The sequence below is a fragment of the Schistocerca piceifrons genome, chromosome 2 (genome assembly GCF_021461385.2).
Source record: "Schistocerca piceifrons isolate TAMUIC-IGC-003096 chromosome 2, iqSchPice1.1, whole genome shotgun sequence".
Classification (NCBI taxonomy): Eukaryota; Metazoa; Arthropoda; class Insecta; order Orthoptera; family Acrididae; genus Schistocerca; species Schistocerca piceifrons.
Genome location: NC_060139.1, coordinates 115,034,821 through 115,057,876, shown reverse-complemented (window position 1 = coordinate 115,057,876; position 23,056 = coordinate 115,034,821). Strand labels below are relative to the sequence as shown.

Sequence of the window (23,056 nt, the reverse complement as noted above, 5' to 3'; positions counted from 1 at the left end):
GGTACTGACATTGAAGTGTTATTACTCAGTGGATGAATTCATGCAAGACAAACTGGAAATTTGAGCTGGATACAATATGTTACATATTCCAAGAAATATCGTTGTAATGTTATTATTTATTGTAGTGCTATTATTTATTAATGTAAAAATCACTGTAACTGTATTATAAATTTTTGACACATCTCCTGTACACAAACCAAATGTACGTCATGAGATGAATAAAACACAATTCACACTGACTTATTAATCTTTATAATTTACTCAAGTTCAATCAAAATAAAAACAGGAAATCTATAAACAATATTATTCCTAAAACCCTGTGTGACAGATGACTAGAATCATAGATGAATAGAATTTTGTCGTGGGAGTTACATAGAGGTTATATAGTGAAAAATGATCTTAATATCCCATTAGTTTCTAAATTTCATAATCTGATTTGACAACTATACTAAGAAACTGAAAAATAGCATTCAAACAAATAAGACACATACGGTCAAATTTTTAAAAATATTTTTTAATTCTTTTATGGAAAACTAAAGAATGGTCATTCAATGCACCTTATAAATTACAAAAGCATATTTCAATAAACACCGAAACTGTGAAGTTTCAAACTTTAAAACTGCTCCCCTGAAAAAAATCTAGAAAATGGAGTTAATCCCTCCTTTCCCAGTAGTCTTCAAATGAAATACCAAAAACTTTGTGCTCAGTAATATGAAAGCTGCAATGCCTGTAAGGCATATTTATAAGCCCAAGTTCAAGATTCTGCTCATCTGTAAATATAAAATTCAACTCTGATGATTGTACCACACAGTAAACATGCCAAGGTCTCTCAGGATACTGGCAAGAATGTTGGTCCCTTATTATCTGTAAGGTACGTCAACTGAAAGTAAATCAATATTTCTGGAATAAAAAGTGAGAATTACAATGAAAGGTTACAAGGCCAAGCTAATACTTGTCTGTCTTTCTTGGTTCTACTACGTAAAAAAATTTCATGTTACACTAGAAGCATGTACAGGTATATCTCACACATGTCCTTAAAAGTAAGTATCCCTCACAGACTCCAGAAATGACATATCCCTTGCCACCGAACTTATATTTTCATGAGACACAGCACTTCTTTCTGTTGGAGTTGAAGTGATGATGTTGTCCTCATGGTTGGACCTTTGTATTTCTTCTGTCATCCAAGCACCAGATGTTGACTGTTGCTGATGTGTCTTAAGGTGCTGCTTGAGACTTTCTCTCCATCGAAAACTTCGACCACAGGTAGTGCATGACAAGTTCCTCTCATCTAAGTGAATCTTCATGTGCTTCTTTACACTGTCTGGGTATGCATAGGATTTACCACACAGCTGACACAAATACGGCCGTTCTCCAGTGTGCTGGCGCATGTGTACTCTCAAGTGACCTGCGTGATAGAAACATTTTCCACAAGTGGGACATTTCAGCATCCGTTCACCACTATGTAAAGTTTTCTGATGCTTGTTGAATGTAGAAGCATCACTGAATGACTTTCCACAGGTAGCACATAAGAATGGTTTCTCACCTGCAATAAAAAAAAATGTTTAAAGTAGCAGACACTAATTGGAAGAAGAAACTAAAAAACATGACTTCACATTATTTGATACTGTAGTCTACAAATGAACTGGCAAAAGGAAAGCAATAAACAGTGTTAAGCGATACTCTTTTCCCTGCAGCTTCCCCCATGCATGTATTTGACACGTGTATTGCACACATCTCCTCCTCCCCAGTTCTCAGGTCAACTCCCCTCCTCTTCCTCTCTCTGTCCATCTCTTCCTACCACCTCCTACTCCCCATCTCTGTCCATCTGCTCATCCTTCTTCCCCTCTGTACCCAACTCCTCTCCCCCTCATGCCTCTGCCAATCTCCTCCTTCCCCCCTCTCCCTGTTCATGACCTCCTCTGTCTCTCTCAACCCCCCCCCCCCCAAACGTGTAACCCCTGCAACACAGGCTGATAAAGCTGGTGATAAAAGCTGGCCTATACTACTCCAACATATCAAATCTGTCATGCAGGGCAGCCTACGCAAGAGGGGCTTGAAAACTGTGCCCCTGATATGTAGGATGTCCTACAAAGCAGGTTGAAAAGGAAAACCAATACTATTCCCAAATAACATGCTTGTCGTGCAGGATGCTTAAACAACAAGGGCTGAAAAAACACTTATTTGCCTGTATTTCTGCTTCTATTGAAACCAAAAAATGCTGATAATAATGAAGTTTGCTGTCTGGGTGTAGAATTTGGCTGAAACCGATAAGCTCAGTTAAAAGAGACATAAAAACAATAACTTCACATTTTCAAAAATGGCAGCAGAAGCTCGGGAGACCAGAGATTTTTCCAATGGACACAAAAATAGAAATGAGAACATACTGAAAGTTTCTGCAAAACATGAAAACCCACTGGTCAAGATAGTTACGTTGACATCACTTCAACACGTCCTATTTCAATATGTGCCAGACATTCCTCAGACTGATAAATTAAGTTTCTACCTGTTTGTCCACTGTAAAATTTAATATTATCATCACATGAGATTTTATATATTCCTGAAGTCGAGGAAACAAGAGTACAAGAAGAAGAAACTAGAAACCCAATTTTCTCAAATTCAAGAATACACAAAATCTCATGCAATGGACAAACAGATAGGGACTTCCCAATTATGTTCAAAGAACACACTCTAAATTGTGAAAGTAACCAATCTATCTTTTACCTGCACTTATGCAACCATAAACACAAACCAGAATGAATACAAAATGCAATGAAAATGCTACAGTTTACCCAAAGGGACTATAATGAAACTCCTGAAATAACTTGAGATTCATACCCACACAGACACTTATCCAGACGAAATTATTGGTGAAAAATGGAACTAAAACACAAACAATGTTTAGAAAACTTTACTGACTTCCTAAAGGAGAAAGGGTGATTTTCAGTGGTTCATGACACCAGGAAATAAATAAAAAACAGCAGAACTCTCAACACAAATTATATACGTATATGATACATGAAAACATATAGTGATACAATCTATGTAATTTAAACTTATTGTAAACACATACACATCAGTGGAGTGGATCGTGAGTGAAGTTAGCTTTCCTATCAAACAAATGTAGGTACAAATAAAAAGTGAGGACCATACATAAAGTTCTGACAAATTTCAACACTCAGGACACTAAATGATGACATCTCAAATGTAAAGCTAATTGTTGCTAACATACATGTAAGCCATACTTAATAATTTTAAACAAAAAACTGTACCATTATTAATATTGGTAGGATTACTTGAAAATGGCATAATAGCCGAAACCACTTGTCTTATGTACATAATGAGCTAATAAAATCAGTGTGCAGCACAAAATGGAAAATTCATACTAAACCATTCATCTTTGGTTACCTGGACAACTACAGTTTTACAAACTTCCAATGTGCTGGAATAGCTGTGGGTCAGCAACTTCTGTTAATCATTACAACAACAAAAAACAGTTTAAAGTTGCAAATTTTACTTTTTTTTATTCACTTGATGACTAATTTTGGGCTGAGACCCAATTTCACATCATCGTAACATAGTCAAAAACGGTATTTCCGAAGATGTGAAAACCATGTCAAAAATGTGCAACAAACAGTTATCTGTACGCGCTGTAACTGTTCATTGCACATTTCGGACATGGTTTTCACGTCTTTGGAAATACAATTTTTGACTATGTTACAATGATTTGACTATCGGTCTCAGCCTGAAGCTAGTCATGGAGTGAATAAAAAAGTAAAAATTGCAACTCTGGACTGGTTTTTTGTTGTAAAAACTATAATTTTAATTTGAAAGAATTTATCTTTGCTGAATTTGTTAGTTAGAAGACTGGAGTTAAGGCAGTTAAAGTTGTGATAAGTTTTGGCCGAGAGAACAGGAAGGAAAGGTTTAGCTCCCTAATTGGAAAGATTTTCTTTCCTTGTGCACTATGGCATCTTTCCTTTGCAAATGTGTATCAGTTGAAACGATTGTGATGAGTATATCATGGAAGAATAGCAATCTCCATAAGTCAAATACAATTGCCCAAGCACAAATTTAGTTTTTATGACTGACTTTGAAGTGGTGAAAAATGATTCCATGGAACAACTTCCAGTTCATTTCTAAGAAATATATGCACTCCAAGGACTTTTTGGTAGGGAGGATGTGGCATGTTAACTTGGATGGAGAGTCACTGTCAGATGTAGAAGTAACTTCAGGTGTGCTGCAGGGAAGTGAGTTGCAGACAATACTAATAGTAATCTCAGACTTTTTGCAGATGATGCAACTGAACTGGTAGACTCTTGAAGATGGATGTAAGCTGTATAAATATACAGTCAATCTTGATAGGATTTCAAAGTGCTGCAAAGATTGGCAACTTGGTTTACATGTTAAGAAATGTAAAACTATGCACTTCACAAAACAAAAAATGTAATATCTTATAACATCAATGAGTCACTGCTGGAATCAGCCAAGTCGTACAATTACCTTGGTGTAACACTTTGAAGGGATATGAAATGAAATGAACACTCATACTCAGTCATGGGTAAACCTGGTGGTAGTCTTTGGTTTATTCGCAGAATACCGGGGAAGTGCAATCAAGTCTACAAAGGAGATTCCTCACAAATCACTTGTATGACCAGTTCTAGAATATTGCTCAAGTGTTTGGGATCTGTACCAAATAGGACTAACAGGGGAAATTGAATGTATATAGACAATGGCAGCAGGAATTGTCACAGGTTTGTTTGATCCACTGGAGAGTGTCACAAAGGTACTGAAGGAACTGAACTGGTAGACTCTTGAAGGTGGATGTAAACTATCCCAAGAAAGCTTAGTTTCAAGACCCGGCTTTAAATGATGACTCTACGAATATACTACAATCCCTTACATAATCACTCCCACAGGGTTTGTGAGGATAAGATTAGAATAATTACTGCATGCACAGAGGCATTCATACACAATTCTTCCCACGCTCCACATGTGAATGGAACGGGAAAGAAACCTAACAATTGTGCAATGGAATGTACGTTCTGCCATGCACCTCATGGTGGTTTGCAGAGTGTAGACACAGGCAAGGGCAACTATCAACAATGGAGTTAAAGAATGGACCAGAACTGTGTTATTCTTAAAGCCTTCATCAGTGTTACCCTTATACTACAGTTGAGTCTCATATAATGTAAGACACAAGATGGCATCTTACTAGAAATGCCTGTTACAACAACACGACATCAAACTTAGTCAAATGAACTGCAGATTCTATGAGGAGGAAAGAATCAGAAGTGCTGCATGTTATAACTTAGGAAACCAAAAGGAGGATTCTTTGGGACAAAAAGTAAAATATCTAATGTGCATCTTTCCAGGCATCCAAATTTTGGTTTCCATTAAAATATAAAAATTAATAGGCTCTATGAATATCAGAAATTATTAAATGCTAAGCACAAGTGTACATGTGGGTTCGAGGACCAATTCATCAATCTTCAACAAATTTTTACTTCAATCTAACCATAGTAAAACATTGTTGAAATACTCCATAATAAAGAATTTTCCTATGTGACATGAGGCCACCTGAGGATTACATATTAATGGGCCAAAGTTGATATCGTGAATAAATAAATTTAATAACAGTGCAAGCAAAAAGATGTTGTAACTTCTAAAATATTGTGTGACTGTGGGCAAGAACAGAAACAGTATTTACCATTTAATGTTCTCCTTTCCCACACAACACTCATAGCCTCTCGGTCAGCAACAACTTTTGGAATGTCCAGAAACACTCCCAAAAGCTTGTCAACATGTAATGGGCTGCTTAGCAAGAAATTAAAAAGAGAGAGATGACTATTAATAAAAATGGACACTGTGAACTGACCTCACTAGTACAGGTCTAGCTTACAGTTGCTGACCACACATTCAGGTAGGTAATGTAAACTGCTTTCCAACAACCTGCCGAGGCCTGGCAAACTGTGTGTAAGTAATATTTTGATTTACACATAAAAACATTTAGACAAATCCTGATTAACCTGACTGTAATCAAGAATCAACAAAACCAAAAGACAGAAGGAAATACAAGGAAGAGAGGGGTGAGAGTGAGTAAGATGGGCAAAATGCTCTACTCAGAAAGCAGCTGGAGGCCCCGTGGGCATGTTATGCAATGGACCTGTGTTTCCTCCGCTACTACAAGAAAACTAGCCAAGTGGCCAAACTGATAAAATCTCAGGAAAGATAACTACAATGGCTAGGCATTAAAACACTGACAAATTAAAAATAATAAAAAGATGGTAAGGGCAAGAACTATGCTGCCCCACTGAGAATGAGCAGGCATGTGCCCCCGGGGTAAGAGCCGGTGAAACGGCACGCCTCCAATCCCTCAAACAGCTGAGGAGGCTAAATCACCCTACCTCAGAGAAAGGAATCGGTACTGTCTTCATGAACAAAATGTAAAACCAAATCAGCCACTTTCGTGTCATCCACTAACACCAAAGGCAGTGAGTTTAACATTTTACCATAAGGTAGCCAAATTAGGGCACTCCAGTAGAATGTGTTCATCATCAGACAGGCATCCCACCGACAGTGGGGTGGATTCTCATGTCATAAAGGGTCACCATGGGAAAGCCAAATGGGGCCAATGCGAAGCCGACAGAGAACGGTGGATTCCCTGTGAGAAACATGAAGGGAAGACTGCCGCGTGATCTTGGTCCCCTGATTAAGAATACTTGGCTGGTGCAAGAATGAACATAACTAAAGGTTTGACTGATGACCACCAATTCTGCAATGAATACACAGCATTGATTCTTCAGGCATCATAGTTCACTGCACCTCGATTGTGTGTAGGCAAAAGCAGTTGTTCTGTCAAGCGATCAGTGTATACCTTTTCTGAACCTCGAAAAGCATCAATGACAGTCAGGAACAGATGGCAAAAAACCATGGGGCCAACAGTCTTTCTGTCCAAATGATACGTTGAAACATATCCAAGGATATGGTACACACAAGGGGGGGTCCGTGATTGTTCTCTGACAAGAGGCAACAGTGGAGGGAGGTGGAGTTCAGAGCAGAGACAATATGCGAACAGCAATTTTGACTCCAGTTCTGGGTCTCTGTTGTGGAAGGTGGAACACAGTACCAGCAAACAGATCATAATAATTTGAATGCTAAAGGGAGTAGCTACTGTGTATTGAATAACTGAGCAGTGGTTGTTGGCACCTGGTCTGTAGTGGTGTGGTGTGCGTACTGTAAGACCTTCGGTACACACACCATCAGATTATTTGACTTGTCGTTCTAACGAAGTAGGCGAGTGTCAGCAATATGTCTTGTGGTCTTATCATGGCGTGTTTATCTTCTGCCGTTAGGTCAGACGATATGTCACTTGCATGCTTAGAGTAGCACATTGACGGTGACCAACTTTAAACAGAACTTGATTAATTTTCACACACATTTATTAAAATAATAACAAGCATAAAAATAACTTAACTTGGTTCTGGATGCTATTTACAATTGACAATCTGAAGTTCCTTTGGTCTTGGTACGTTAATCTTATTCTCACATATCTCTGATACTTGACAAAGTGTCTATACATTTCTCTTCATGACTATGTACAGGAATATGATAATCTTATTAGGCGTAGACTGAAACTTGACTATAGACTAATGCAGACTGACTAATCGGAGGTCTGTACACTCGTTATAATACCTCACGCGTTCAGGTATCACTGTGCGAGTGTGATCCGCGAGGAGAAAAGGTTCTACGTTAGCAGCAATCTCATTGGCTGCGTTACATATTAATACGCGGATCAGCGGAAGCAGAATTTGGTCCGTATTTATGGCAACGCCATCTCGTAGAGCGGAGACGGGCGGGCGTTGCGCATGCGCTGTTGTGCTTAGAGGGGCGCGCTCTAATGGGAAAGTTGTGTACGCGCTGACTACGCGGAACTATGTACACAACAAGTGGGTAGACCCAAGCATCCACGAGTAGGCTGTTCGCAGGGCTAGTCCGAAAGGCACCTGCTGCAAGTTGGACCCACAACAGTTTATCAGGTCCACCATCCCCAATGTCAATGGCTATGCCAAGCCAAGAGCCAGTCTTCCATAATCAAGACAGGACAGGATCAGAGCTTTGTAAAGCTGCAGAAGTGTAGAGCGATCTGTGTCCCAACTGGTGTTACTGAGGCAGCGAAGGGTATTAAGGTGTGACCAACACTTTTGCTTAAATTGGCGAAGATGGGGAAACCACATCAACCATGCATCAAAGACAAGTCCCCTAAAACCTCCACCACTTTGAGCAACTGACCATTGATGTAAGAGTTCTGTTTGTGGATGGACAGTATGACGGAGGCATAAGTGTGTGATGTGTCTTGGCAGCCAGAAACTGAAAGCCATAGGTGAGAGCCCAGGACTGCTTCTCTTGTATGCCATCCTGCAGTAGGGATTCAGCAACACCCACAGTGAGGAGCAATAGTACAAGCGAAAACTATCGGAATACATGGAGGGTGACACTCTAGACCCCACACCTGTAGCTAGATCATTGATACTAGTAGAAAAAGGGGAATACTCAATATAGAGCCCTGCAGGACCCCATTCTCTTGTGAGTGGGGAATGCTGTGGGAAGCATCAACTTCAACCTGGAAAGTACAGTATGATAAGTGCTGGACAAAAATTGGAAGCACACCCTGGAGACCCCACTCATGTAGGGTAAGGAGTATGTGGTGATACCTTTGTAAGTCTAAGACGATAGCAATAAGAAGCAGTCTGGATAGCAGACTCCAGGCAGACCAAATTGTCAGCAACAGAATGGCCTCGACAAAAACTGCCCTGCGATGGAGCCAAAAGGACCTGAGACTCAAGGTACCAACACAGCTGCCGGTGCACCATAAGCTCGCGAAACTTGCAGAGAACATTTGTGAGACTAACTGGGCTGTCCACCTCAAAGGTGCTGGAGAACCCATATGCAATCTCTTAATGATCACAGTGATTTCAGAGGTCCACCAAGGTATGGTCTTCAGACAGTTGGAGTCTGAGGAACAGTGTATCACTAAGTCAGCTGCCAACAGAATGGCTGCGGCTGTACTCTGGATGGCCACACTGATACCTTCATGTGGCGGGGCACTAAGAACGACAGCAGAAGTGAAGATATCCCTGTCAGCACAGTTGAGAGGCCATGTGACTGATGCTGAGGGAAGGAAGGACAATCAGCAAGTAGCCACTGTCACATAGTTCATCACAGACACTCCAATGGACAGAGGGGAGAAGACCAGTGCTGCAAGTGGTAAGATCAATGGCCAAATAAGAGCCATATGCCACACTGAAGTATGCAGAGGCATCACTATTCAAGAAACAAAAATCTAGCTTGAAACATAACCACCTTTCGTAGCTAACAAACTCGATACTTAACTTGCAGTTTCTCAGAGTTCTTCGCTGCAATTATCTCAACCTGAAAGAAAGTGTTGGGCTCCTTGTAATGTCACGATCGATTAGTCAGGTTAATCAAATCTAGTGAATGATGTGGCTAAAATGAAAATATACTTAATAAATTGTTTATTCACAACACAAAGATGACTTAACGCTGATCCAACAAAATATGAAGCAATACTAGCCATTCCACGGCTGCTGCCATTGACCCTTATACTTCTAATGATAAGCGCATATAAATATAGACATTGTTTGAAACAGTAATTCTGTAGTTTACAATTAAAAGTAGATTGGTTTTATTAAACAAGTTACATAATTTGTATTTACAATCTGTAACAATCTTTTCAGAAAATGTAAGCAATATGCCAAAGATCATTGTCAAAATACACGAAATACCTTTCCACAGTAAGTTTTGGTTTGGAAATGTTTATAATATTCTAAATATTGGTTTGAGTCTGATACTAACATAAATCCTGGATCCTTACACACAGTTAAACACGATTACTATCAGGTTTCTTCGTATGAATTTTGCCAATACAAGTTTTATCATTTGTTTACATTTTTAAACATATTTTTCGATTGAAACCATATTTCATCATAATTTTAATACATTTCATCATTTTTATGTTCCGTGTATCTCCATTCAGTCAAATAATATTGTTCCAATGTGTGCTAATTTAGTTATGTAGCTTTGTGTAAGCATCGCAAGATAGTATCAGGTAGTTCGATATTTTCTATACTGCACTCTTCATTGTGTGTCATCCCATTCTGTAACCCACCAAAGTACTGCACATAAGAACTATGGATGAGACTTTGCCGTAGTATGCATGAACCCCAACAGGAGTACGTTATACAATAAACTTGATATTGGTGTCTGTTTGTATTGCGAATTGATGGTTAGTATTACTGTAGTATCGTAGTCGATTGGTACTGCTAAAGCTGTTGCCTCAACATTCCTGTGGGCACCACGAGTGGGGCTTTGAACATCGTCGCCACTGAAGAACCTCCAGGCCGTTGACCAATGAAAAATGCCAGGATGGCGTTATAAGTGGCAGGTGCCAGAGCGCATCTGCTAGTCAAGATCACTTCCATGTTGCTAGTTTGTGCCAAATGTTACATCAGGTTGTTGATAGCTAGCTCTACCGGCAAACATTCAGCGTACTTCTGTGTCAGGCCTCTGCCTGTAACTAGCCATGTCTGCTACATGTCGTCAACACTGCAGCATTTCTTCATCCACAACCTGAGTATAATATATTTATTTAAAGTGCACTTGTGTCTACTAATCTTTTGCTTGTCTATCCAGATTTCTATGGTGACAGATCCTTTGGTCATCTTCCACCCATTTAACTTAGGCAGCAAGGTCACCTTCCACCCATTTATTTTCAGCAGTGAGGATACACAACTGTTACTGACTTGCAGCATAACAGTTCTCAACCAAGCATAAAACATAAACATATTAAGCAAAGAACAATTTAAACAAGTATATACACAATGTTTTTACATAAATAATTAAACATAACTTAATTTTACAAATGTGTTTCTTCCATGTCTTTTCACTCCTCCATAGAATCATTAGTAGAATGGAAATTTGTATTCAATACGCCATCAGCAGGCACCTACTTCTTCTTGAACCTCTTCACAGTATTTTGTTTTCTCTGAAACAACACACATATCTATTACCAATCGATACAACTACAGATTAAAGAATTTTTTTAGGTAATTATACAATGTAATCCTACCTAAACTCAATTCTGGTATTTTGTCTACTTATCCAGTAGTAAGTTAAGTATAGTACTCCAGGTAAATTTATATTATTATTTTCTGCATCATCTGTCTTCCATATCTGTGATATGGTAATGTCTTCCACACGAAAATCATCAGGAAAACCATGTACTCATATTTTTAATAGTTATTTTGTCATCTTGAAAAGATGTAAATTGCATTTCCTCTTAATGACATGTAAGAAAATTAAGTTATAGGCAATGATTTGCAAAACAGTATTTTATAACAAATATGGTTCACTCAGAATAGTGTTACAGTATAATCATCATAACTATTGTTTTAAATTCATTGTTTACAGATAAGATACATAACATTTCATACATATGGTCAAAGGTGTACACAAATAACTCATGAGTATCAGTGTAAAATTCTACCAATTTCAACAAGTGTTAACTTATGTTAGCACTACTTTCACACAGGTGTAGCTCATTTGTCATATCCTCCGTACAGCTTCACAATTGTAATGAAACTGCTGTGTCCAAGTTTAAAGCGCTTCATATTTCTTTCATTTATTTTTGACGATGAACTACTGTTTCAAATTTTGAAATTTATTTCTGAAACTAGCTGACAAAGCCAGCATTGCCCGTGTTTCCATTTTGCCAATTTTCACTGGAAATGAAAACAAAAAATGAACTGTGTTTGTAGTGTAGAACTGAAAAAAATTAATTTCCATGTATTCATGAAAACACCTTTGAAATTATTGTGGTTCATCTGTCTACAATGTGATTTTGTTAACATCATTATGGCCATGCCTGTTCATAGCTCTTTTAACAGCTATTGCTTTTGCCTACTGAAAGTTGTTAAAAGTTCTGTCAGGTTCAGGGACTTCCTTAAGTTGATTTGACTGTAGGATTGTCTTAATAAATTGTCTTAGGATTGTCTTAATAAATGTATTAAAACAGTAAGCATGATGCACCAGTTTTTCATGCATCTCAGTGTTTATGAGATCATATCTCCTGATGTATAATTGATAGGCGGTTCTTACTCCCACAGTGACTGTTGCCTGACAGTAAGGGACAAGTGTACCACATTTGATTGAAATTGGTCCATTGGTTTAGGAGGAGATGTGGAACTTACACACACCCATTTTTATAATCCCATGGATCCAACCTAACTGTAATAGGTACAAATGCACTACCTAAAGTAACATACAAAAATCTGCGCTGGACTGGGACTTCAAGTCAGACATTCCACTTATCGCAAGTGGTTGCCTTATGACTTGGGCTATCCGAGCATGCTGCCCAGACCAACTCAAACTTCCACATGTCACATACCTATCTATTTCTACTCACAGATTATTAATTCATTTACCTATACTCATACATATTGTGATTCCTGTGCAGATTTTTAGAATCAAGACCATGGGAGGTCATAGTGTTTCGTTGCCATTTTCATCACAGGTCCATCTTCACATTAGTATGTAATGTAACAAATTACAGTTTCAAATACTGAAATTTATCCCTGAAATTCAACTTAACTGTAATAGGTATAGATGAACTACCTAAACGGATATATGAAAATTAGTGCTGGACCAGGACTTGAACATGGATTTCACAAAAATGATAACTACAGTCTATGACCTTTCATTGCCTTGATTCTAAAACCATGCACAGGTATCAGGAGATAAGTGAGTATGGGTAAATGAATTAATAATCTATGACAAGAAATAGAAGAATAGAACTCTGACATACAGAAGTTTGGGTAGGTGTGAGGAGTGTGTTCATAGCATAAGTGATTAGGTGACTGGTTGCAGTAAGCGGATGAAACCCAGGTTTGAGTCCAAGGCTGGCACAAATTTTCATATGCTGTTGATGGTACTATGTCTATACCAATGAAAAGAATAAATTTCTTTCAGTTGTTTGAAATTGGAATTAGTGAGGCTGAGTGAGAACTAATAAGAGAAAAACTTTCACAAAATCTTTGACACATATGAATGTGTTATTCATTTGCAGATTGATGTATTTCACTTCAAGACATACTTATCATAAGTTTCACAATAAGTAATAACATGTGTATTCTTATAGCTTTATGATTATGTAGTCAACTGTGTTTTGTAAAATAAGTAAATCATTATTTATATTTAGGTATCAACAGTGAGAAAGGCCAAAAGTAACAAGGACTGACCTCAGCCCAGATAAGACAATCATTCTAGTTGATGGACCACCATGTGTATAAAGAAAGTTCATACACATACTTGTTCTTACTATGTAATATTTACGATTCTATAATCCTCCTCCATTCAGTATAAGTATGTTCTCATGCAAATTGTAAACCAACAGGGTATTCGTGTATTTTCACTGTGTATCAGTGGTATAGCAGTTTCAAAGCATACAACACTTACAACATGAGCAATAGCTGTAGTATGTTCATACAGTACGTTCCATGATTTTATGTAAGTACATAAGTATCTGTGTTTGATTAATGTGTAATTTGTGTAGGTGTACAATCATAAGCATCAAAGTGTTAACAGCACTGAGCACTTCTTACAAAATGTGTTTAGAAGTAATGAAGATATTAGTTGAATAAATGTCAAATTAATTCTCAAGTTCTTTCTTTGTGTACAATCCATGAAGATAGTGAGTATGTATAATATATTTCAATGTGTTTTTTAATCAATCAATGTATACACAAGATACACTACAATCTGTTGACTGTAGAAAGCTACATATCAAGTTTTGATGCTGTCGGGTGTCCTAAGATTTCAATGTTGTTGTTGTTGTTGTGGTCTTCAGTCCTGAGACTGGTTTGATGCAGCTCTCCATGCTACCCTATCCTGTGCAAGGTTCTTCATCTCCCAGTACTTACGACAATCTACACCCTTCTGAATCTGCTTAGTGTATTCATCGCTTGGTCTCCCTACACGATTTTTTACCCTCCATGCTGCCTTCCATTGCTAAATTTGTGATCCCTTGATGCCTCAGGACATGTCCTACCAACCGGTCCCTTCTTCTTGTCAAGTTGTGCCACAAACTCCTCTTCTCCCCAATTCTATGCAATACCTCCTCATCAGTTATGTGATCTAACCATCTAATCTTCAGCATTCTCCTGTAGCACCACATTTCAAAAGCTTCTATTCTCTTTTTGTCTAAACTATTTATCATCCATGTTTCACTTCCATACATGGCTACACTCCATACAAATACTTTCAGAAACGACTTCCTGACACTTAAATCTATACTCGATGTTAACAAATTTCTCTTCTTAAGAAACGCTTTCCTTGCCATTGCCAGTCTACATTTTATATCTTCTCTACTTCGACCATCATCAGCTATTTTGCTCCCCAAATAGCAAAACTCCTTTACTACTTTAAGTATCTCATTTCCTAATCTAATTCCCTCAGCATCACTCGACTTAATTTGACTACATTCCATTATCCTCATTTTGCTTTTGTTGATGTTCATCTTATATCCTTCTTTCAAGACACTGTCCATTCCGTTCAACTCCTCTTCCAAGTCCATTGCTGTCACTGACAGAATTACAATGTCATCGGCGAACCTCAAAGTTTTTATTTCTTCTCCATGGGCTTTAATACCTAATCTGAATTTTTCTTTTGTTTTCTTTACTGCTTGCTCAATATACATTTTGAATAACATCGGGGAGAGGCTACAACCCTGTCTCACTCCCTTCCCCACCACTGCTTCCCTTTCATGCCAATCGACTCTTATAACTGCCAACTGGTTTCTGTACAAATTGTAAATAGCCTTTCACTCCCAGTATTTTACCCCTGCCACCTTTAGAATTTGAAAGAGAGTATTCCAGTCAACATTGTCAAAAGCTTTCTCTAAGTCTACAAATGCTAGAAACATAGGTTTGCCTTTCCTTAATCTTTCTTCTAAGATAAATCACAAGGTCAGTATTGCCTCACGTGTTCCAATATTTCTACGGAATCCAAACTGATCTTCCCTGAGGTCAGCTTCTACCAGTTTTTCCATTCGTCTGTGTTAGTATTTTGCAGCTGTGACTTATTAAACTGATAGTTCGGTAATTTTCACACCTGTCAACACATGCTTTCTTTGGGATTGGAATTATTATATTCTTCTTGAAGTCTGAGGGTATTTCGCCGGTCTCATTCATCTAGTTCACCAGATGGTAGAGTTTTGTCAGGACTGACATTCCCAGGGCCGTCAGTAGTTCTAATGGAATGTTGTCTACTCCCGGGGCCTTGTTTCGACTCAGGTCTTTCAGTGCTCTGTCAAACTCTTCACCCAGTATCGTATCTCCCATTTCATCTTCATCTACATTCTCTTCCATTTCCATAATACTGTCCTGTCCTCAAGTACATTGCCCTTGTATAGACCCTCTATATACTCCTTCCACCTTTCTGCTTTTCCTTCTTTGCTTAGAACTGGGTTTCCATCTGAGCTCTTGATATTCATACAAGTGGTTCTCTTTTCTTCAAAGGTCTCTTTAATTTTCCTGTAGGCAGTATGTATCTTACCCCTAGTGAGATAAGCCTCTACATCCTTACATTTGTCCTCTAGCCATCCCTGCTTAGCCATTTTGCACTTCCTGTTGATCTCATTTTTGAGACGTTTGTATTCCTTTTTGCCTGCTTCATTTACTGCATTTTTATATTTTCTCCTTTCAACAATTAAATTCAATATTTTTTCTGTTACCCAAGGATTTCTACTAGCCCACGTCTTTTTACCTAATTGATCCTCTGCTGCCTTCACTACTTCATCCCTCAGAGCTACTCAATCTTCTTCTACTGTATTTCTTTCCCCCATTCCTGTCAATTGTTCCCTTATGCTCTCCCTGAAACTCTGTACAACCTCTGGTTCTTTCAGTTTATCCAGTTCCCATCTCCTTAAATTCCAACCTTTTTTCAGTTTCTTCAGTTTAAATGTACAGTTCATAACCAATAGATTGTGGTCAGACTCCACATCTGCCCCTGGAAATGTCTTACAATTTAAAACCTGCTTCCTAAATCTCTGTCTTACCATCATATAAACTGTCTAATACCTTCTAGTATCTCCAGGATTCTTCCATGTATATAAACCCTCTTTCATGATTCTTGAACCAAGTGTTAGCTATGATTAAGTTATGCTCTGTGCAAAATTCTACCAGGCAGCTTCCTCTTTCATTTCTTAGCCCCAATCCATATTCACCTACTATGTTTCCTTTTCTCCCTTTTCCTACTCTCGAATTCCAGTCACCCATGACTTTTAAATTTCCATCTCCCTTCACTACCTGAACAATTTCTCGTGGGCTTCATGTCTATCTTGGCCACAATAATGCGTTCACTATGCTGTTTGTAGTAGTTTACCCGCACTCCTATTTTTTTATTCATTATTAAACCTACTCCTGCATTACCCCTATTTAATTTTGTATTTATAACCCTGTATTCACCTGACCAAAAGTCTTGTTCCTCCTGCCACCAAACTTCACTAATTCCCACTATATCTAACTTTAACCTATCAATTTCCCTTTTTAAATTTTCTAACCTACCTGCCCGATTAAGGGATCTGACATTCCACGCTCCGATCCGTAGAACACCAGTTTTCTTTCTCCTGATAACGACACCCTCCTGGGTAGTCCCCGCCCGGAGATCCGAATGGGGGACTATTTTACCTCCGGAATATTTTACCCAAGAGGACGCCATCATCATTTAACCATACAGTAAAGCTGCATGCCCTCGGGAAAAATTACGGCTGTAGTTTCCCCTTGCTTTCAGTTGTTCGCAGTACCAGCACAGCAAGGCCATTTTGGTTAGTGTTACAAGGCTAGATCAGTCGATCATCCAGACTGTTGCCCCTTCAACTACTGAAAAGGCTGCTGCCCCTCTTCAGGAACCACGTTTGTCTGGCCTCTCAACAGATACCCCTCTGTTGCGGTTCCACCTACGGTACGGCCATCTGTATCGCTGAGGCACGCAAGCCTCCCCACCAACGGCAAGGTCCATGGTTCATGGGGGAAGGATGTCCTATTAAGATGTGAAAACGTATACTAACAACATTTAATGAGTTTATAATGTCCTATTATAAACTCATTAAATGTTAATATACGTTTTCACATTCCTATCAGACACACAGTACAAACCTACATCTTATTACCTAGCACAAATATTTACTATATAACATAACTGATCAACACACACCACAGTGCAGAATAAAATTCCATAACACACAGCAACCTCATCATAATTATTATCTTCAAAATACTATAATACATCCTATATTTCATCAATATCTTATCAAATAGTGAAGAAAATCTCTACATATCATCATCACAGCATATACATAATCCTATCTCATCATGCCATCTTAATACACCTAAACAACTTCTCATATTTCACCATAAATGTAAAACGTACTGTCTCCACATTATAAAATACACCACAGTGTATCAATTCTCAAATCACTACATCATCCATCACTTGTTCGCCACTTACAAAAATGACAACTTCATACACTGAGGTCATAAAGTTATGGGTTAGCGATATGCACATATACAAATGGTAGTATCGTATACACAAGTTATAACATGGCATTGCATTGGTGGAGCTGTTATTTGTACTTGGGTGATTCATGTGGTAATGTTTCCGACTTGATTATGGCCGCACTATGGAAATTAACAGACTTTGAATGTGGAATGATAGCTGGAGCTAGACGCATGGTACATTCCATTTCAGAAATTGTTAAGGAATTCAGAATTCTTAGCTCCACAATGTCAGCGGTGTGTTATTACCTCTCACCATGGACAATGCAGTGGCTGATGGCCTTAGCTTAAGGACTGAGATCAGTGATGTTTGCTATGGGCTATGGCAGAAGACGACCAACGTGAGTGCCTTTGCTAACAGCACAACATCGCTGAAGCGTCTCTCCTGGGCTCGTGATCATACCAGTTGGACTCTAGATGACTGAAAAACGAGGGTGGCACAGATCTCACAAAGCCATGGGCCCAGGTTGTCAACAAGGCACTTGGCAAGGTGGTGGTGGCTCTGTAATGGAGTGTGCTGTGTTTACATGAAATAGACTGGGTCCTCTGGTCCATCTGAGACGATCAATGACTGAAAATGATTATGTCTGGCCACTTGGAGACCATTTGTAGCCATTCACTGATGGAATTTTTATGGATGACAATGCGCCATGTCACAAGTTACAACAGTTCACAAATGGTCTCAAGAGCATTCTGGACAATTTGCATGAATGATTTGGTCACACATCGAACATTTATGGAACATATTCCAGAGGTCAGTTCATGCACAAAATCTTGCACTGGCAATACTTTCGCAATTATGGACGGCTGTACAGACTACTGTCTGGTGCTGTCTGCAGGGAACTTGCAATGACATATTGAGTCCATGACACTGAGATGCTACACTACACTTGGCAAAAGGAGGTGTGACATGATATTAAGAGGTATCCCATGATTTTTGTTACTTCAGTGTAATTCTCACCTGTTTTAGCTTTCAAATATTACATATGTGATCTAACAAATAATCTCCTTACTCTACTCCTCTTTTATAGTTGAAAGTACTTGATATACCAAACAGGTGTTCTGTAGGTTTGAAATTTTCAGCTTAATATTTACTCCTCATAACAAATCATTATCAATGTTCTCACTATATTCAACTGCTGACCACAGATCTTGAAAGAGATAATAGAAAACTTACAAGCCTGACTTCCTTAATTTTCAGTTACAAATAAAGTACAAATCTTCCCCAAGTAATTCCAAATTTTGTGTTTTTGGAACTTCTTTGGGACCAAACAGCACAGTAAAAACTTCTTCTCAAACACAGCCAAAATGTGCCCTCTGAAAATCCAAGACAATTCCTCCACTACACAAGCATATCAGTATGAAATACCTGTAGCGTAACCATGGTTCAAAATTTCTCTGCCTTAACCAACTGAATCAAAATTTCATTTTTTTTTTTTTTTTTTTGATGCCTCACTTCTACTAGTGAAACTATTACTTGGACTAGACAGCATTCCATTCATTTTGCTATCTAATTGTACAAAATTGTTTTCTTGATTTTAAACTGTTACTGCATAAATGACATTATCTGTTTAAAAGTGTTATTGTAATATTGTCTAGCTCCCTCTTCCTGCTTTTTTTATTATGAAAATTTTTGCCTAACACACATGAGAAATATTGTTTCACAGGTCACATGACCTTAACATACTGCCTATCATTATGGCACAAAACAGAAAAAAATTTGAAAATACTTAACTTTGTTTGTAGTCCACCAAGTAGATATTACACATAATTAATTGCCACCCACTCTGTTCGTCATCCTCCTTGTCTGCCCCTCTGTTTCACTTCTGGCCCCTATTGTTGTCAGTGCTGTACACATTTGCAATTTGGAGTCGTTTTAATTTTCAATATAGTTTTTGTGATGTGATGGCACCTGAAACTTATAAATTATTAACAAGACTGACCTGACAGTTTTCAACATATTCCAGCTAAATCCACCAAATTAAAATGTAACCACTTTTCATGATTACTCAACTCGGTACTTAACTTGTAGTTTCTCGAAGTCTGTAAACTGAGGTGTGTATCTCTTCGCTCCTATTATCTCCACCTGAAAGAAAGTCTTGGGCTCCTCGTAATGCCAGGATTGTCTCGTCAGGTTAATTAAATCTAGTGAATGTGTCGCCAAAATAAAACAGTACTCAATAAATTGTTTGTTCGCACAACAAAAATGACATAACACTGACCCAACAAAAAATGAGACAATACTAGCCATCCCAGAGCTGCTGTCACTGGTCTTTATATTTCTAACAATAATTGGAAATACAAATACATTCATTATTTGAAGCAGTAATTTTGAAATTTACAGTTAAAAGTTGATTGGTTTACTTACACAATTTATGAACTTTGGATTTACAATTTGTTGCAGCATTTTCAGAATAATTAACATATCAAAATAATACAGTTATCGTCACCAAAGTACATGAAATACCTTTCCACAACAATGTTTCACTGAGAAATGTTTATGACGTCTTAAATACAGATTTGATACTAACATATATACTGGATCTTTACAAATAGTTGAACAATAATTACTATCAGGTTTTCCTGTATGAATTTTGCAAATTCAAGTTTTAATGTTTGTTTACATTTTTTATACCTATTTTGGGACTGAAACAATATTTCATCATCATATTCTGGGTACCTGAATTTCATTACTTCAGTTAACTAATACCGTTAAAATGTGTGCTAATTCACTTGCAAAGCTTCGTCTATACATTGCGAGATTCCATCAGGAATTTCGATATGGTCTGTATTGTATTCTTCATTATGTGTCAACCGATTCTGTTACTTAAGCTTTATGAGCAAATTTTTTATAAATGGCCAATGGTTGTGGTTCAATCCCACAAAAGGTTATATGGATACTGAACTCATCCAGCATTAGGAAGGTTGGGGGTAGCTGTGAAATCAGTGCAGAAAATGTGATCTGACACAATTCACTATGGGTTGGGAGATAAACATTACAGGCAGTAAAATCCAGAGACGTCTTCACACGAACAGTAACAGCTTCCAGAGATGTATCAAGTGGCACGTGTTTGCTGTACAGTTCAGAATGTACATGCAAGCTCTGTGCAACATTCTTTCATAGTCACTGTGATTCTTAAAATAGCCCCGATAGCCATGGAGGGAAGCAGTTCGCATTGCTGGGAACCAAGTTTCCTGGAGGGCAATACAAAAAGCACAGGAAATGCATAATAAATGTTGAAGCTCAGCCAGGTGGTGGAGGAGAACCACTACAGTTCCACTAGAACAGTGGTTCTCAACCTAAAGGTAATTACCATTTGAGGAGTAAAATTAAGTTTTCTGAGAGGTAAAATGAAATTTTTTGAGGGTTGAAAACTAAGCAATCCAATTACATTTCCATCAATTGTTCTCAAAAGATCATTATTACGAGGTGCATTCAAGTTCTAAGGCCTCCGATTTTTTTCTCCGGACTGGAAAGAGAGAGAAACATGCGCATTGTTTTAAAATGAGGCCGCGTTCATTGTCAATACGTCCCAGAGATGGCAGCACCATACGGCAGATGGAATTTTACCGCCAGCGGCGAGAATGAGAACTGTTTTAAATACTTAAAATGGCGACGTTTTCCTTACTTGAACAGCGTGCAATCATTCGTTTTCTGAATTTGCGTGGTGTGAAACCAATTGAAATTCATCTACAGTTGAAGGAGACATGTGGTGATGGAGTTATGGATGTGTCGAAAGTGCGTTCGTGGGCGCGACAGTTTAATGAAGGCAGAACATCGTGTGACAACAAACCGAAACAACCTCGGGCTTGCACAAGCCGGTCTGACGACATGATCGAGAAAGTGGAGAGAATTGTTTTGGTGGATCGCCGAATGACTGTTGAACAGATCGCCTCCAGAGTTGGCATTTCTGTGGGTTCTGTGCATACAATCCTGCATGACGACCTGAAAATGCGAAAAGTGTCATCCAGGTGGGTGCCACGAATGCTGACGGATGACCACATGGCTGCTCGTGTCGTATGTAGCCAAGCAATGTTGACGCACGACGACGGCATGAATGGGACTTTCTTTTCGTCGGTTGTGACAATGGATAAGACGTGGATGCCATTTTTCAATCCAGAAACAAGCGCCAGTCAGCTCAATGGAAGCACACAGATTCACCGCCACCAAAAAAATTTCGGGTAACCGCCAGTGCTGAAAAAATGATGGTGTCCATGTTCTGGGACAGTGAGGGCGTAATCCTTACCCATTGCATTCCAAAGGGCACTACAGTAACAGGTGCATCCTACGAAAATGTTTTGAAGAACAAATTCCTTCCTGCACTGCAACAAAAACGTCCGGGAAGGGCTGCGCGTGTGCTGTTTCACCAAGACAATGCACCCGCACATCGAGCTAACGTTACGCAACAGTTTCTTCGTGATAACAACTTTGAAGTGATTCCTCATGCTCCCTACTCACCTGACCTGGCTCCTAGTGACTTTTGGCTTTTTCCAACAATGAAAGACACTCTTCATGGCCGCACATTCACCAGCGGTGCTGCTATTGCCTCAGCGATTTTCCAGTGGTCAAAACAGACTCCTAAAGAAGCCTTCTCCACTGCCATGGAATCATGGCGTCAGTGTTGTGAAAAATGTGTACATCTGCAGGGCGATTACGTCGACAAGTAACGCCAGTTTCATCGATTTCGGGTGAGTAGTTAATTAGAAAAAAAATCGGAGGCCTTAGAACTTGAATGCACCTCGTACTACCACTATTGCGTACGACTCCTGTGCCTAATCTTACCAGTATCCCACTACCTCCCAAAGTCCCACCGTCTGGCCACAGAGGAGCATTCCCCTTGTAACTCATACCACACAGGACTGGAGCAACTGAATTACATTCTCTGCCGGGATTTTGACTACCTTTCAGCGTGCCCTGAAATGAGAAATGTCCTGCCCACTATCCTTCCCACCCCTCCCACGGAGTATTCCGCCATCCACTGAACCTACACAGTATACTCGTCCATCCCTACCCAACCCCTTATCTCATGACTCATAGCCCTGTAATAGACCTTGACGCAAGACCTGTCCCATACATCCTCCCACCACCATCAACTACTCCAGTCCGGTCACGAATATCACCTATCCCATCAAAGGCAGGACTACCTGTGAAACCAGTCACGTTATCTACAAGCTAAACTGCAACCACTGTGCTGCATTCTATGTGGGCAAGACAACCAACAAGCTGCCTGTTCACATGAATGGGCACCGACAAACTGTGGTCAAGAAACAAGTGGACCACCCTGTTGCTGAACACTCTGCCAAGCATGACTTCCATCATTTCAATGACTGCTTCACAACCTGTGCGATATGGATCCTTCCCACCAACACCAGCTTTTCTGAATAGCGCAGGTGGAAGAACGTTCCTGTAACCCTCTTGGCCTCAACCT

At 39.0% G+C, this 23,056-nt stretch overlaps 1 protein-coding gene across 2 annotated transcripts in view; it reads right to left on the bottom strand.

The window, feature by feature from the left end:
- Positions 1-335: 335 nt before the first annotated feature.
- Positions 336-23,056, bottom strand: part of LOC124777718 (zinc finger protein 37-like) — a 70,048-nt gene continuing 47,327 nt past the window's right edge. For both annotated transcript variants that reach the window (XM_047253214.1, XM_047253215.1), the window contains exon 3: positions 336-1,543. In XM_047253214.1, coding sequence (XP_047109170.1) covers positions 1,035-1,543 — 509 coding nt within the window. In that variant the 3' untranslated portion in view covers positions 336-1,034. The remainder of the gene's footprint in view (positions 1,544-23,056) is intronic.